At 38.3% G+C, this 17574-nt stretch overlaps 2 protein-coding genes across 5 annotated transcripts in view; one reads left to right on the top strand and one right to left on the bottom strand.

Annotated features, from left to right (window-relative positions):
* The window catches only part of napepld (N-acyl phosphatidylethanolamine phospholipase D), a 4129-nt gene extending 2943 nt beyond the window's left edge, over positions 1-1186 (bottom strand). For 2 of the 3 annotated variants that reach the window (XM_088405836.1, XM_088405839.1), the window contains exons 1-3: positions 1078-1186; positions 210-285; positions 23-142 (exon numbers count right to left, since the gene is read on the bottom strand). In XM_088405836.1, coding sequence (XP_088261962.1) covers positions 23-142; positions 210-269 — 180 coding nt within the window. In that variant the 5' untranslated portion in view covers positions 270-285; positions 1078-1186. Of the gene's footprint in view, positions 1-22; positions 143-209; positions 289-1077 lie in introns of all 3 variants that reach the window. The other variant, XM_088405837.1, reaches the window with a different exon arrangement.
* An 845-nt stretch (positions 1187-2031) lies between these two features.
* The window catches only part of cacna2d4a (calcium voltage-gated channel auxiliary subunit alpha2delta 4a), a 64216-nt gene continuing 48673 nt past the window's right edge, over positions 2032-17574 (top strand). Inside the window, exons 1-19 of one of the 2 annotated variants that reach the window (XM_088405834.1) lie at positions 2032-2452; positions 2551-2690; positions 4931-5012; positions 5979-6095; positions 6174-6233; positions 7992-8154; positions 8975-9106; positions 9177-9237; positions 12167-12317; positions 12394-12468; positions 13660-13749; positions 13855-13968; positions 14042-14120; positions 14462-14595; positions 15663-15680; positions 15899-15976; positions 17046-17126; positions 17219-17293; positions 17421-17507. In XM_088405834.1, coding sequence (XP_088261960.1) covers positions 2551-2690; positions 4931-5012; positions 5979-6095; positions 6174-6233; positions 7992-8154; positions 8975-9106; positions 9177-9237; positions 12167-12317; positions 12394-12468; positions 13660-13749; positions 13855-13968; positions 14042-14120; positions 14462-14595; positions 15663-15680; positions 15899-15976; positions 17046-17126; positions 17219-17293; positions 17421-17507 — 1737 coding nt within the window. In that variant the 5' untranslated portion in view covers positions 2032-2452. The remainder of the gene's footprint in view (positions 2453-2550; positions 2691-4930; positions 5013-5978; positions 6096-6173; positions 6234-7991; positions 8155-8974; positions 9107-9176; positions 9238-12166; positions 12318-12393; positions 12469-13659; positions 13750-13854; positions 13969-14041; positions 14121-14461; positions 14596-15662; positions 15681-15898; positions 15977-17045; positions 17127-17218; positions 17294-17420; positions 17508-17574) is intronic. The other variant, XM_088405835.1, reaches the window with a different exon arrangement.

Below are 17574 nucleotides of genomic sequence, written 5' to 3'. Positions count from 1 at the left end.
AGTCTTTTAACGATGTGATGACCTCCAGGCGGTAGTCCAGCCGGAAGCTCTTGCGGGAGGAACGGGACGAGCTGCTCCTCCTTGACGATCCAGAGGGGGGACCGGTTTCTCCTCCCTCTGCCCCTTTCAGCCCAACATCATCCTGCAGATGAAGATAAATGGTTAAAAAAAATCCTCATGCTTGACTCATTTACTTAATTTGATCTCACCCCCACAAAGCCTTCCCGCTCATCCGGGGCTCCCCTTTCTGAAGATAACTGCTTTTCCATGGGTTCACCTCCCCATCTGCTATGAACACCAACTCAGTTTTAAACTCTCTCAAATTACCTTCAGAGTAGTTTAAAAGTTTGAAGGTTGAGAACAGCAGGGCATGTTTGCGTGTGAGGTTCAAGTGCAGCGAAAAATAAGAAGGATGTTAGGGAAGCGGTAAGTGCATGCCAATCTTCGTTAAATGTTTACTTCATGGACAATCTGACGTAAAGATGACTTAAGTGTTTTCCAACATCGACCGAGAGGATAGATGGTCCATTCAAGTAGATGCAGGGCATCTTCTTTCACTGTTGGTGCGTTCAATATCCAGTGTTATGTTTTGTGTGTCTATCACAGACGCTGCGACAACAATGGAGGCCTGTGGTTGAGAACCAAAACCAATGTGTGTGTATGCAGGTTGCCGTTCAGCTCAAATCGGCCGCAAAAAACGCAAAAACTCTGCAAAAACGTTTGAATTTATAGTTTTGCTCTGTCCTTTCTGTGTAACCGCTATCGCGTTAAGGTGAAATTTATAAATAGAAACGTAATGGCGCGTGAAATTACCGGTGAAATTTTTTTAAAAACAGAGGGAATTAGCACAAGGCTTACAACGTTCGGTAAAGAGCTCAAGCAGCATTCCTTTGTTTATCACGACAGAGAACGCCGTTGTCGTACCCTTTTCCTGAACATTGAACGCAACAGCTAGTGAGCAAACATGTTAGCCAAACAACTGCGCGACTTCGCTCTTGGCTGCAGCTTTCAGCGCATTTACAAAAGCATACCTATAAGGTTTATCGATTTATTCAAACGAATAAACGAAGGACATACCTTCAAAAATGTCGCTCGCCGGTGAAGTCTTGATTTGGGTCGGGTTGTGGCGGAAGGTGAAAGGCATTGGTCGGTGGAGACATCACTGACGTCACGCCTTCGCATGTGGTCACATGACCACGCACTGCAAATCAGTAAATTCATTTATTGCTGTAATTTCAAAAATCAAAATCGATTAACGCAGATATTTCGTACATATCATGTTCATGAAAAAAATACATAAATATCGTTGCTTTATACAAATAATAAACTAAAATATTTTTGGAGAAATATTTTTAGGGAATGTTTTTATTTTTCTTTGCTATTTTTTTTCTTTTTGTCTTGAGGAAAAATGAGTTTATCTCCACCGTGAGAGATCTGGGTCAGTGGGGGTGGAGGAAAATTCCACAGCTGGTCCACACTGCGTGTGTGTGTGTATTTTCGTGTTTGTGTGTGCACAGTCTCTTAAATGTTATTAATCAAAACCCTCTGCACTTTCTGCAGCATTACAGCAGTATTGTTGTCGTGTATCTTTTTTCAATATTTAAAAAACTTGACGTATTCATGCGCTAAGTAAATCATATTATGGTCGTCCAATCTGTTTATAAGAAACGTAGAATTGTGTTTGGACGAGTGTTCACGTTCGTGCTGCAGTATTTGATATAACCGCCAAGCGTCAGTGTTTGTTTAAATTCCAGGTTTGTATCAGTCAAATGAGTGATGCACTACTAAAACCGATGGACATTTTATAGACTGATTAAACAACAGCCTTAAAATGTAAAATTCCAGCATCTCCTCATTTTACTTCAATGTTAAACGGACACAAAGTGAAGCAGCAATATGGAGAATGAAGGGAAGCTTCAAAGAAATGAGAGAGAGCGTTAAGGGTGACGGGGAGAAAAAAGGCATTGATAGAAGGAGGAGGGGTTTAATCCTGCCTGGATTAGGGTATAAACTGGTTGTGAGGAGCAAGAGAGAGGAAGTCCTAACAGCCATCCTTTCATCACTCCATCCCAGACTCCCATTGTTTTGGATTCATCAGAATGTGGAGTTAGAAGAAAATCTTTAGTGTAAGAAGTAATTTCAAATGTTCCCTGGAAAAAAATCAGGGAACAGAGTGATGGAATGATGGGAAGAGCTGGATATGGAGATTTTGGAGGTTGGCGTGTCGTGACTGCTCGTGATCTCACCAAGTGTATTCTGGATTTTGTTGTCTTTTATATGGAAGTATTTGGGGTTATGATGTCATGATGATGGCTCTTTTTCAGCTCCCGAAAAGTTTTTCCGCCCCTGTTGGTCCTCCAGGTGTCACAATGTGGATTTTTTTTGTATTACGGACTTGAACAAAACTGATGTTTTGGATCTGGGCTGTTGTACAAAGGATTAAAAAAAAAAGGTAAATTAATAACTTTATTCACTTGCTAGTTTACTACTTGCTACTAGTTGTTACTTAGAGGGATGTAATATTTGTAATATGACTGGAAATCCTTATAGATGGATGACAACGGTGGCGTTGCTGGACAGCGGCAGAGAAATGGGCCACGGCGAGCGAGGCTGACGATGTTCCCGTGGATTATCCTGTGCAGTTCGCTGTGGTTGATTGTCGACGGCCAGCTGAGGATCTCACCAGAGATGTGAGAACACTTGCAGTGCAAAAATCACTTTTTCCAAATGTTTGCAAAAACAAAACATTTTTTGTTGCCCTTTCTATTCAGCAACAGACTCAAATTGACAACAAGTATATTTGTTTCTTTTCCGTATACTGAAATTTAGAAGAAGAAAAAAATGCAAATATCACGCCTCCCTATGGAAAACTGGGTCAGTTTTCACCCGAAAAGGTTGCTGCCAATTATTTAATTAAAAAAAAAGCATTGGATAATACAATGCTGCTTATTGTATACACAAAACACATTTTGACAAATTTCATATTTATTCCATTTTAAAACATATCTTAAACTGCTTGAATTGATTGTTAAATTGAAGTCATGAATTCTTTCATATATAAAATAATAAATATATATATTTTTTTAATGAAATAAAGTAATTAATTTTAATAATTTATAATTATATTTACAGTACAGTGGACCCCCAGTCTACGACGTCCCTGCCGTATGGTTTTTTCAACTTACGATGTAGACGTTTGTTTTGTCCCCTCTTTACGCCATTTCTTTCGCCTTGCGACAAATCCAACATGGCGGTTAGTGTGCGTGCATGACCGCCATGTTGGATGTGACTGCACTCATGCTGGTCTGCTATTGGTCGGCATCACGGTCAAAATGGCCGCATCCTAAAGGCTGGATTTCATCTGAGTACTTAAAATAACGTATTTATTGTGCATTTTACTGCTTAATTCAAACTTGAATTGGTTAGCCATGGCTCCCACAAGTGCTAGTGATGTTAGAGAGAAAAGTAATACAATTATTTATATGGAAACGAATCTGGAGATAATCAAGAAATACGAAGAAGGCTAACTTAGGCTAGGATACCCTCTCTAGGGAATATGGCCATAAAGAGCACCAATCGAAAATAAATAAATCCTTAATATATTTTTTATTTATGATGTTATTTGATTGTGTGCATGTATATTATATATACGTAGCACCTACTATACTATTTTGATACCAAATTTCAATCTGTATATACAATTTTGATGTTTTTATCTGGGGTTTTAAATGCATTAGCTATTTAGCATCGGTTTGGATTGCCTGCCATACGGCGAATTCGTGTTACGATCCCAAACCGAACGGATTTATCTCGTAAACCGAGGGCCCACTATATATATATATATATATATATATATATAATATATATATATATTATATATCACACCAAAATCTATGTACAATAAAAAAAAAAAAAATACATCCAAATTCCCATATTAGGACATACTCTACATTATCCCCCCCATCCCCCAACATGACTTGACCATGTTCAGATCATTCAAACCAATTCATATTTTATAGATATTTAAAAATATTTACACGTTCACCTCCAGTTTCCATTTATATTGACAAATCCAAACGTTCCAAAAGAACACCATAGATCATTCAAGTTCATTCTATTTCATTTGAAATCATTCCACATGCTTCAATCTTAAAATTCAGCCTTCACTTGCATTTTCTCCCGAAATTGCATTCTCTAGTTAAGCATATTATTACAAAAATATAATTATTATGATCTCCATTTAAACTCTACAGGGTTTTAGAATCATATTCTTTACTTTATTAGCTGACATACCTGTTCTGATATTTCTGATAGTTCCAAATACATGAATGATTCTTATTTTAGAATAAACACATAATGCAAAATGATGCCAGCAGTCCAAGCAGTCAAGTCAATTTTATTTATAGAGGACATTTAAATAGATCATCGTCAACCAAAGTGCTGTACAATAAAAAGAAAAGTGCAAAATAGGAACCTAAAGAAAAACACATAAAACACACAAACAGTCTAAGACATAGATAAAAGCACTCCAGGGATGTCAACTTTCTAGGTGTATTAAAAGAAAGTGAGAAGAGGTAGGTTTTTAAAATAGATTTAAAAGCAACAAGGGTCTGGGCGGATCTAATGGACAGTGGCAGACTATTCCAGAGCCTGTGAATCCCCATTGGTCCAACCATCTGTCGCCATCCTGTCTGGTCCTCACACGCAGGATTTGTTGGTCAAAAATGAATAAATAAACATGATTTAGTAGCAAATAATAAGATGTCCTGACTGTTGACCGTCACCTTTAACGCTAATCTCTTTTAATCTGTAGGTAAAGTGTGACCTCAGACATGAGAGGTCACAATGCTTTAATGCTTTTCAGATCCAAGAAAAGAGCCACAAAAGTCCAATACTTTTTCTGAACTTCTGATGTTTGTTTTGTGTCCAGCGTACAGAAGTGGGCTGAGTCATTTGGCATTGAGATAGCCTCGCTCTCCACCAAATACTCCGGATCTGAACTTCTACAAAAAGTAAGTCCACTTCAAAGTGTTGAAAAAACACCAATAGTAGTGTGTTGGCTCCCTCTGGTGGTATGAACAAGAATCACTTTTTCAAATGCAGTTTGGTTGTATTTAACAGTTGTGTATTCGAATTCAAATGAGTTCAGAAATTCAATTAAAAAAAAACACCTCCGTAATCCAACTACAAAATCCAAATTCAAAACTAAATTAAAAACTAAAACTCCAAAACAAATACAAAATGGTCACTTTGCGACATGCCTGTTGGTTATTTGGATGAAAAGACATCCCCGAATGCTTTGCTCAAGTATGTGAAAGGAATTTATTAATTCAAATCCCATTCAAGGCGCAAAATAACTCAAAAAGATCTTAATACTTAATTCTAAACACTACTTTTGAATTAAGGCCTGTACAGTGAATGTGTTGAGCAAAGTGTGTGACATGCTGGCATATTTGAATGATGACAAATTGTTGTTCAAATTATAATCACTTTCTTTCTTAATATTAGCTACTGCATGCTAATGTTCTAACATTCAGCCTGGGTGGATGACATTATGTATGCTTGCAGCCTATTTGGACTCCCAAGTATACAGTATTGCAGTTTAAACATTTCTCAGAAATTTGGAATAATGAACTGACTGAGCTAGCAAACCATTATCAACAATAACCGGTGTTATAAGTGGTGACAATTATAACGATGGATTAAAATGACAGACCTAAGTTACAGTTTGGACGGTTCTGTTGATGTTTAGTGACAACTATGCATAAATGTTGTGTAGAAACAGTTGAAGTTTATTTTAGTGCAGTGTGTTGTCGTTATTTACTCCAGTGACCTAGAAAATCATCATTTTGCTCACATTTAGGTACATGTGTGTCAGTAATTAGGCTTGAGCAGCACACGCCACCTTGCAGAAGCCCTGGCAGGCCTGGTACGTACCATCTGCTAGATTATTCTTCATAATCTATCTGTGTTTAAAGAAATATAAAGACGTGGAGGCCGTGTTGAAGATTGAGGAGGTAGACGGAGATGAGTTGGTCAAGAAGTTTGCAGAAGAGATGGAGAAGATGCTTGGGAGGAAGATGAAATCTGTTAAGGTCCTGAGAACTCAAGTGATTTTTTTCTTATAATAAGAGGTAATCATGTTGAATGTTATGGTAACTTTTTTTTGGTAGAGGTTAGCAGAAGCAGCAGAGGATGCTGATCTTTACCATGAGTACAATGACACACTAGAGGTAAGTTAGAGATATGCCTTATTTTCATATTTGCATCATGTTGATTGATTTTTTTTTTCATGCATTTTTGCCTGTCGTTTTTAGAACATTCTTCAGTGAACAGTTGAAAAAAAAAACTAAAAAAACAAACAAAACTAAAGTACGATTGGAATTCTGGATTCTTAAAAAAATGTAAAAAAAGTCTTTGGCATTGAATGAGTTCAACTACTAACTACCGCCTCTACTAGCATTTTTGACACACAAAACAAAAACAAAGTAAGAAATTTAAAACATTCTAGCACACGAGCAAGCATGCATAGCATACATACGTAGCATATATATATATATATATATATATATATATATATATATATATATATATATATATATATATATATATATATATATATATATATATATATATATATATATGAAAGAATGTTTTAAAATATTTTTTTCTTACTTTGTTTTTGTTTTGTGTGTCAATTCTTTCTTCAGTGAACAGTTGAAAAAAAAACTAAAAAAAACAAAAACAAAAGTACGATTGGAATTCTGGATTCTTAAAAAACTGTAAAAAAAAGTCCTTGGCATTGAATGAGTTCAACTACTAACTACCGCCTCTACTAGCATTTTTGACACACAAAACAAAAACAAAGTAAGAAAAAAAATATTTTAAAACTTTCTAGCACACGAGCATGCATGCATAGCATACATACGTAGCATATATATATGCTACATATATATATACTGTATATATATATATATATATATATATATATATATATATATATATATATATATATATATTTACTGTATATATATATATATATATATATATATATATATATATATATATATATTTTTTTTTTTTTTTTTTTTTTTTAAATACATATCATAAAGTGTGTGAATGTGTTTGTTTCCCTATTTGGCTTGTGGTGTTGAATTCCCCCTGCCAACTCAGAGGACCGATCCAAGTGCTCCAGCTCTCAAAATGCACATGAAGGGAGAGCCGCAGGTCTGCTATTACGTAGCATATATATATATATATATATATATATATATATATATATATATATATATATATATATATATATATATATATATATAGTAGAGGCGGTAGTTTGTAGTTGAACTCATTCAATGCCAAAGACATTTTTTTACATTTTTTAAGAATCCAGAATTCCAATCGTACTTTTGTTTTTTTGTTTTTTTTTCAACTGTTCACTGAAGAAAGAAATGACACACAAAACAAAAACAAAGTAAGAAAAAAAATATTTTAAAACATTCTAGCACACGAGCATGCATGCATAGCATACATATGTAGCATATATATATATATATATATATATAGAGAGAGAGAGAGAGAGAAACAGTACATGTTCGCAGTCTCTTTTAATATTAGCTGAAAATTTAAAGTGATCTTTCATCAGTCATCAGGTTAAAAAAAAAAAAAAAAAAAAAAAAAAATATATATATATATATATATATATATATATATATATATATATATATATATATATATATATATATATACACAGTATATCGGCACAGATAAATTGCCATTAATCCATTCTCCCATCCTAAAAAATGCCCAGTTAAAACAGATTTCTGACTTAAATAGTCAATGACTTTTGACTTAATTATTGAAAATGAGATAATGACAAGACCCTCTAAAATTGAACACAAAATATATCGGCACATTCATGAATTCAACCTTTTTTTTTTCACTTTTTCCTTGGAAATGACCCAAATCCTAAATCTGTCAATTTCTTATCCTAGTTTGAATACTACAACTCCATGCTGATCAACATGGTGGACGAGGACGGTAACCCGTTACCTCTCGGAGGAGAATTTCCGCTGGAAAAAAACGAACACTTTAGCAAGCTGCTGGTCAACACGCAGCAAAGTAACATCCAAGTGCCCACCAACGTCTACAACCGAGGTAAGTGTACTGTTTTTCTCCAAGTATTTCTCAGAAACGTGACGTGCGAGGCAATGTGCGCGTGCACGTGGACGCAAATGCTGAAACTAATGTTGCAACAACAAAATGATTCGAATTTTCAATGCTTTATTTTTTTTGATACAGCTGAATATATTACTTTATCAAAAAGCCCTCATCATCCCTATCTGACTTGCTAAATAGCTCCTCCCATTTAACTTCCGGACGTCCTTCTCTCGTCATTTGTTCAAACAACCTCATTACAGTTTGTTTGAAATGGAGGTCTTTGGAAATGATTTACTGATCATTTTACTTGGGATGTTATTTCCCCAAGTGGTGACTGTTATGAGATCAGAACATGGAACGTTGCTCTTTGTTGTTTCTCCCCCTCACCTGCCGACATCCATGCTGGCTTGTTCACGTGCATGTCCAAGGGCTGACAAGTCAAGCTGTCTTGTCCTTTTCATAATGTCCGTTGAAAAAAATTGAGCCACGTTGTCGACAACAGAGGCAATTAGGTGGCGCTTGACAAAAGGGCATTTTTGTGACGTTCCGTGGAGAAACGGAATGTCTACTATGTTGAATCAGAGTTATATATAATCATTTTAACTACTGTAAACCTTGTAAATGAGATGATATTATTCAAATATGGATACTGTACACAGAAAAAATTGGTCTCTTTTGAGTGATGCGGTTATAAATCGACTCCCGTAATATGTCAATTCAAAATAAGGAAAAAAAACTTGACTTGTGCTTGGAGAAAAACATTAATCTTGAATTCACATAAATCCAGAGTGTTACTGACTAACTTTTGTCATTTTAGACACAGATATCCTAAACGGGGCTTACATGTCAGAAGCGCTTAACGACGTTTTCATCGATAATTTCCAAAAAGATCCCACCCTCACCTGGCAGTACTTTGGCAGCTCCTCAGGCTTCTTCAGGCTGTACCCAGGTACCACAGGACACTTTTTGCACAGACACAAAGACAGTTTCAGCAGATTTGCTCTCTTTTCCATCTCTAGGGATCCAGTGGATCCCAGACGAGAATGGGGTCATCACGTTCGATTGCAGAAACAGGAACTGGTGAGGCTAACTTCCTCTTCACATTGCTTCTTAGCAAAATTTGTTCTCTGTGTCTGAAAACATAATTTAATGCTTTTTAAGGTAGTAATAGGAACAGTGTGTGCTTGTTTTCAAATTGAGAGTAAATTGACGGCCCCTCCTTGAGCCGTCACAGGACCACCTGGCCGGCCAGTGATCCTAGGAGCTAAGTAGTTGGGGGCTTTATGCCCCTGGTAGGGTCACCCATGGCAAACAGGTCCTAGGTGAGGTTCCAGACGAAACACGGCTCACAGACCCCATATGATTAATAAAATAAATTAATTTATGTTTCCCTCTCCCGGACCCGGTGCCCACCTCTGGAGGCGGGGCTCGTCAAGCGCCTGGTGGCCGGGCCTACACCCATGGGACCCGGCCGGGCTCAGCCCGAAGAGATGATGTGGGGTCCGCCCTCACATGGGCTCACCACCTGTGGGAGGGGCCATAGGGGTTGGGTGCAAAGTGAGCTGGGCAGCGGCCAAAGGCGAGGACCTTGGCGCACCGATCCCCAGCTACAGAAGCTAGCTCTTGGGACATGAAACGTCACCTCTCTGGCGGGGAAGGAGCCTGAGCTGGTGTGTGAGGCCGAGAAGTTCCAACTAAATATAGTCGGACTCGCCTCCACACACAGCTTGCGCTCTGGTACCAGTGCTCTCGGGAGGGGTTGGACTCTCTTCCACTCTGGAGTTGCCCGCGGTGAGAGGCGCAGAGCTGGTGTGGGCATTCTTGTTGCCCCCCAGCTCAGCGCCTGTACATTGGGGTTGACCCCAGTGAATGAGAGGGTAACCTCCCTCCGCTTTCGGGTGGGGGGATGGGTCCTGACTGTTGTTTGTGCCTATGCACCAAACAGCAGTTCAGAGTAACCACCCTTTTTGGAGTCCTTGGAGGGTGTGCTGGAGAGCGCTCCGCCAGGGGACTCCCTCGTTCTGCTGGGGGACTTCGGGAGTATGGGGTACCGGACGCCCTGATTCGGGCTGTTCGGCCCCTGTTCGACCGATGTCAGAGCTTGGTCCGCATTTCCGGCGGTAAGTTATATTCGTTTCCAGTGAAGGTTGGACTTCACCAAGGCTGCCCTTTGTCACCGATTCTGTTCATTACCTATATGAACAGAATTTTTAGGCGCAGCCGAAGCGTTGAGGGGTTCTGTGTTGGGAGCCTCAGCATTGCGTCTTTGCTTTTTGTGGATGATGTGGTGCTGTAGGCTTCTTCAGGCCGTGACCTCCAACTCTCACTGGAACGGTTCGCAGTCGAGTGTGAAGGGGCTGGGATGAAGATCAGCACCTCCAAATCTGAGACCATGGTCCTCAGTCGGAAAAGGGTGGAATGCCCTGTCCGGGTCGGGGATGAGGTCCTGCCCCAAGTGGAGGTTCAAGTATCTTGGGGTCTTGTTCACAAGTGAGGGTAGGATGGAACGTGAGATTGACAGACGGATTGGTGAGGTGTCTGTGGTCATGCAGACTCTGCACCAGTCTGTCGTGGTGAGGAAGGAGTTGAGCCGAAAGGCGAAGTGCTCTGTTTACCACTCCATCTACGTTCCTTCCCTCACCTATGGCCACAACCTGTGGGTCTTGACCGAAAGGACAAGATCCTGGATACAAAGCTCGGTCATACGCGTTGAGAGGAACCAGCTGAGGTGGTTCGGGCATCTGGTTAGGATGCCCCCTGGATGCCTCCCCGGTGAAGTGTTTCGGGCATGTCCCACTGGAAGGAGGTCCCGGGAACGACCCAGGACATGCACAGCGCCTGGTTATCCTAAAGGAAGAGCTGGATGAAGTAAGGGAAGTCTGGGCTTCCTTTGGTCAAGCTGCTGCCCCGGAACCCGACCCCGGAAGGCAGTGGTAGAAGATGAATGGGTGAATAGATGGATGGAGTAAATTGATTGGAACATGAGGCGACTTATTGCTAAATTGTGTTTTGTGAATTCTTTGCAAAGAATTGCTGGCTTTAATTTTGTTATATGAATACCCGCTTTCCAGCAGATGAGCCAGAAATAAAACGAATGACGAATTTGTGAAAACACTTCAGGGAGTACGTAAGATTTTTTCAGGCTTTTTGCTTGTATCAGCAAGCTAACACCATGGCAGAAACAGCACATTTTTCTTTTCAGATTAAGGGCAAATTGATGGGAACATGAATCAATCTATCGCTAAATTGTATTACAAAATATTGCATGCATTTATTTTGTAGCGTTTTATCCTGGCATAGTGAATGTCATCAGTGATTTGATTTTACAGCAGACACAATCTCTCTTTTGGTTTTGCTGACTAAAGAATTTTACATTCACAACATTTAGCTCTTTCATTTCACTATAGGGATCTTTCCTAACATTCCACATCGTTCCACATCAGTGGAATCTCATTCCAATTCATACAACCTCTCTACATTAAGCCCTACACCTTCACACACACAATTTCTTCAGGAATTGCATTTATCGAGTTTACCATTCATTTCAATGGCACATTCAATATTACACGTTTACGTTGTTCCAATTAGAAATTCAAATCATCGAAACAAAATGAATGCTGTCACATAATCAATCTTCTGGAGTTTCTGAATGAAATGCTTGGCTGAAAAATTGCCATACAGACACCAATAGTAGATAGACGACTGTGACTATACACAGTGAAACCAACCCGCATTTATGTGACGCAAATCCATGATCTGTACGAGAAAATCACGTCAATTCCAGGAACACCGTCTGCTCCCTCCAACAGAACCTCCAGGAAGTGGGAAGTCCAACAAACAGATTATGGATCTGGAAATTTGCCAGTGGCAGCTGCTGCCCCGGGAGAACAAATCTAATTCATGTCCACCAGCTTGTAATTAAAAAGGATGAGAGTAAAGAGATAAAAAGGGGAAACTAAGCGGATGAACTTTGTGTGCCTGCCTGTTGTTGGTTGTCTTCCTTCTTCAGGTACATCCAGGCAGCCACCTCCCCGAAAGATGTGGTCATTGTGGTAGATGTGAGTGGCAGCATGAAAGGTCTCCGACTCACCATCGCCAAGCACACCGTAAACACAATACTGGACACGCTAGGAGAGAACGACTTTGTCAACATTATAGCGGTAAAGCAGCGTGCAATTCCTCAGTATTTGTAAGATTTGTACATTTGTCACAGCCATCTATTTGCTGCTTCTTCAGTATAGCGACTACGTTCGATACTTGGAACCGTGCTTCAAGGGAATCTTGGTCCAAGCCGACCTGGATAACCGAGAGGTAAGAAGGAATAAAGTACACACAGCTAATTGATTTACTTAACTGTTGTTTGTCGGGACTTCCTGTCCTCGGGAACAACTTCCTGTCTGGCTTCGGTTTGTTTTCTACTTGTTCTACAACTGCTATGGCTCATCTGCTCTCTTTGTTGTTATTATTCCAAAAACCTTGTCCGTGTGTATGTGTGTTTGCTGGATGCATGCCCTACTTTCTCGCGCCACTATACACAACAAAAGAGATCAGGTGAGGTCGAGGGGCTGCTGACAATTTTAAGCACATCACATGACCGGCCAGGCTGACACACAATTGGTTGGATTGCCGTTATAGTGTAGTGTGCCGACCACTAAACTGCATGGGTTTACAGATGTTGCTTGACATACTTAGACAAAAGATCACGATCGAGCTGCAAAAGATTTGTGTGTGTATGTGTGTATACCGTGTATATATATATATATATATATATATATATATATATATATATATATATATATATATATATAGATAGATAGATAGATAGATAGATAGATAGATAGATAGATAGATAGATAGATAGATAGATAGATAGATAGATAGATAGATAGATAGATAGATAGATAGATAGATAGATAGATAGATAGATAGATAGACAGACAGACAGACAGTATGTTTAATACCACTCTTTTCAGACCTTGTATGAGTACTTGATTCTTAAGTAGTCTCTGATCCCAATAATAGATGCAGTCTGATACATAAAATTCCTAACAAAACAATGACAGATAATTTAAAATCCTGAATTAAGGCTGGTGTGGGCACCGATACTGATACCTGGTTTAAGTAGAAAATGTATGTGTATTATCATTTTCAGTCACAAAAAATGAATGTGAATCATCATCATTTCATTTGTAGAGGTTCAAATGTAGTTAACTGTGAATTACATATGGAAATAACCTGACGAAAACAGTATCTTAGTGTGCAGCAGTACAACCAGGTTCATAAACATTGTTATTTGTAACTCTCCTGTATTTTGGGTTTACAGTGTGTTTAATCCAGATTATCTGTAGTAATGTTGTAGTGGCCATGTTGTAATTAGTCAGTGCGCCAGGGAGCTGCGCTAATCCCTCTTGTGCCCTTTTCCCCGTCACACACAAACACGCTCCATTCACCAAATTTTCATGAGCCACAATGCAACGTTAACGTTTTGTGTTCACCGTGCAGCACTTCAAGCTTCTGATCGACCAGCTGCATGTCAAAGGAGAAGGCAAAGTGAAGAACGCAATGAAGGAGTCGTTCAAGATCCTCAACGAGGTCGACCTTTACGCACGCACACAAAATTGAGACATTGATGATCACAAATTGAGGATGGAAAAGGTGTGTGTGTGTGTGTGTGTGTGTGTGTGTGTGTATGATCAGGCTGCGGCACTGGGCCAGGGCAGCCTGTGCAACCGGGCCATCATGCTGATAACAGACGGCGCCATGGAGGACTTCCAGAATGTTTTTGAAGAGTTCAACTGGCCAGAACGCCGCGTAGGAAATACAGTATATCACTGATCTAGTTGCTGTTTACGTTCTTGTAAGTGTCATTTCTCCATCACCCCAGGTTCGAGTGTTCACTTATCTCATAGGACGTGAAATGACATTTGCTGAAAATGTCAAATGGATTGCCTGCAATAATAAGGGTAAGGAAAATTATTGAACGATCTTAACTCAATTTCAAAGACATCATTTTACTTTTTTTTTTGTTTGCAATAGTACATACAACCGGGCCAGCACGAGCTAACTGATGTGCTCCTTCTGTCGCTTACAAAAAAAACAAAAAAAAAAAACAACAATCTTGAATTTACGTTCCACTCTCAATTGTGTCACCATTGGATATGTATGTATTTATTTTAGGGGATTACATTGTCCTGATGTCTGATAACTAAATTGAGCATATCAAGCTAACAGGATGCCCAAAAAAAAAAAAAAAGTGATGGATTTAAAAATGCTCCACCTGAATGTCTACACTTTTGCGCGGCAGGTTATTACACACACATTTCCACGCTAGCTGACGTCCAAGAAAACGTCATGGAGTACCTGCACGTTCTCAGCCGGCCCATGGTCATCAACCACGACCACGACATCATCTGGACCGAGGCCTACATGGACAGCGTGGTCCGTAGGACTTTATCACCTTGACTTAATAAATATCAACATTTTCACAACGTTTTTAGCGGTTTTAGTCCCAACTACCATAATTCCCCAAATATAAGACACAAACGCTTTGGAAACCATGTAAAACTATAGCAAAACAGTCTTGTGGTCATACATATTTGTTGCATGTTTAGTTATGTTTAGTTATGTGTCTTGCCGCGCCAAGGTAATGTTGAATGCGCTCGAAGTAATTGTTTTTCCTTTTCTTCGTTATACGGCTTGAGTTCTTTTCAGAGATCGACCAAAATGGATTATTAGTAGTAGGGGAGGCAAATAACTGATAATGGGAGCCGATATTTATTTGCAGTTAAAGTATAAAAATTGGTGTAAAATTGAATAACACAAACACTGAACTTGATTGAAATGCCCTAAGAATGTTTATTGACCCACACAAATAGAAAATAATACCTCAAACATCTGCAAAACCGGAAGTACTTCTATCGCCAAAACCTTTCCTTTACACAAAGGATTTACATTAATTTCTTCATATCAACCGGTCGGATTAAAAAAAAAAAAAAAGGCAGATACCGATGTATGTCACATTTCCAAATACTGGCCCCGATAATCAGCCTGGCCGATAATCAGTCGATCTCTAGTGCTGTTTACCATAAATACCCGAAGTTGCGGACCATGTGTGCTTCACCATGTTTATCATCGTGTGTTTATGCCAAAAGACCGCAATTAATAAAATTAATAATCAAGTAATTATTGTAAGTAAAAATACAGCCGATGGAAAAATGCACATCTGTCAATCAAAACTCGGCTACACTGACTGACGAATCATTTTTTGTCAAATGGTGTCAAATCGAGAAAAAAAAAACACACACACACATTTTTAAATTACCGTTTATAAGTTGCACCCATACTTTTGGTCTTCATTTTTTGGGGGAAAAAGTTTGTCTTATATTTGGGGAGTTACGGTACAGCACTGTAGTTTTTTTTCACTTAGGGTTAGCAAAGTGTTGCTAATGCTAATGCTATCTTTTTAATGCCGTTATCTCATATTTGTGGTTTTCTTTTCACCCCAGTTACCCACCACAAAGGAGGTAATCAAATATGCTTAAATATTTAACTTGAAATAGCCTTTTAAACTTAGCATGTTCTTTTGGTAGCACTCTTGCCCGTTAGCTAGTCCATCGCAACCTAGCTTGTGTTTGGTTTAGCCAAAATGCTGCATTGCTGTCACATTCATTGAATGTTTTTAGCATTTCTTATTATTGCTTGCTAATTGAGCTGGCTAGTTGCTCTTTTTGAACTTTCACAGCTGTTCAACAGTCAAGCCCAAAGTTTGCTTCTGATGACCTCAGTTGCAATGCCTGTTTTCAGCAAGAAAAAAGAGACGGTGAGCATAATTATTACTAATCCATCATAAATGCATTTTTGTGTGAAGGTTTATATTATTCTACACTTTCAATGTTACACTTTTGTTGCTGTGCTACTGCTTTCAAATTATTTATCCGATTTAGATCATTACAGTTTCACAAGGTTCCAAATATTCACACCAGTGTTTTCATTTTTTTAATTAAATTAATTCCGAAAAATTTACAGTTTTACCCAAATTGTAAAAATTTCAACTAAAAAAATCACCATTCATTCCAAATGGCATTTTCAACATTCAACATTAACGTTGTTTGATTATATAAAAATTGCCAGCTCAGAAAAAGCTTGTACTCATTTTTCTTTTGTAATTTTTACATTTTTTGCCAATTTTATGTTTCCATTTAAAACTTTTCAGATTATCATTACCAATGCCAAAAATTCCCACTTACCAAAAATTCAGCAGTTTCATCATTAAATCATTCAGTGCCACGGACGTATTTTCACTTTTTTTTTTTAAGAATCCCAACATCAAATCCGGGATACCTAACTATTAAATTAAGTCTGTTACCTGCCAGCTGTAAATGTTTTTTGATTATTTGAAAATTAAAAACAAACAAACAAACAAATCTTCATTCATATTGATATATATCGTTCATTGCCAGGGAGCGATTTTCCCTTTTTCTCAAAATTCAATCCCAGATAGTTCAGTCTTGATTGATTTAATACTTAAGTATCTGGAAATTCATGTCGTTAATGTACTTTTTCAATCTTTGAGTATCTGGAGTTTAATGTCCGAACTCTTAAAAAAAGAAAAATAAAGGTTCAAAAACATCCCTGGCATTGAATTAGTTAATAGTACCATTCATTTAATTCACACAAAAAATTCAAAAGGTTTTTTTTTTTCATTTTTACATTTTGTGGACCATTCCAACGACTATCAAACTTTGAAAATCATTCCGTCCCATTCAAAATAATTCTAAATCGTTCTTACACTTTTTAACTCAGACTTTCAGCCTTCACACGTTATTTCTCAAGAAATAGCATTTTCTAGTAAAATAACAAAAAATTTAAATTTTGTCAATATATTGTAGCTATCTCATGGAATTTTGCTGGGCGTTGTCGGAACTGACGTGGCCCTGAAAGAACTGATGAGATTAGCTCCAAGATACAAGGTTAAACCATTCTAATTTACACATTCCTCATTTGTCTTTCAATTCTTTTTAAATGAATTTAATTAATGTATGAATTTGTCTCATCTGTTTAGCTTGGTGTCCACGGTTATGCTTACCTCATTACAAACAATGGCTACATCCTGTCTCATCCTGACCTCCGTCCTCTGGTAAAAAAAAAAAAAAAAACAACCAAAAAAAACGCACACACACACACACACACAGACACAATAAGATTTTAACAATCCAAATGATGAAGGGGAAAACCATTCAACTACATACTGTGAAATGTTACAGTACAAGGAAGGGAAGAAGCTGAAGCCGAAGCCAAACTACAACAGCGTCGACTTGTCCGAGGTGGAATGGGAAGACACAGAGGAGAAGGTGAGACACACCCCTAGAAATTTCATCAACTCTTGTTCCCCATTTGGGTTTGTCATCATCGTGATAC

The sequence above is a fragment of the Hippichthys cyanospilos genome, chromosome 22, assembly GCF_059441005.1.
Source record: "Hippichthys cyanospilos isolate Australia breed blue-spotted pipefish chromosome 22, RoL_Hcya_1.0, whole genome shotgun sequence".
In the NCBI taxonomy this organism is placed as follows: domain Eukaryota; kingdom Metazoa; phylum Chordata; class Actinopteri; order Syngnathiformes; family Syngnathidae; genus Hippichthys; species Hippichthys cyanospilos.
This window is presented reverse-complemented; position numbering and strand designations above follow the sequence as displayed.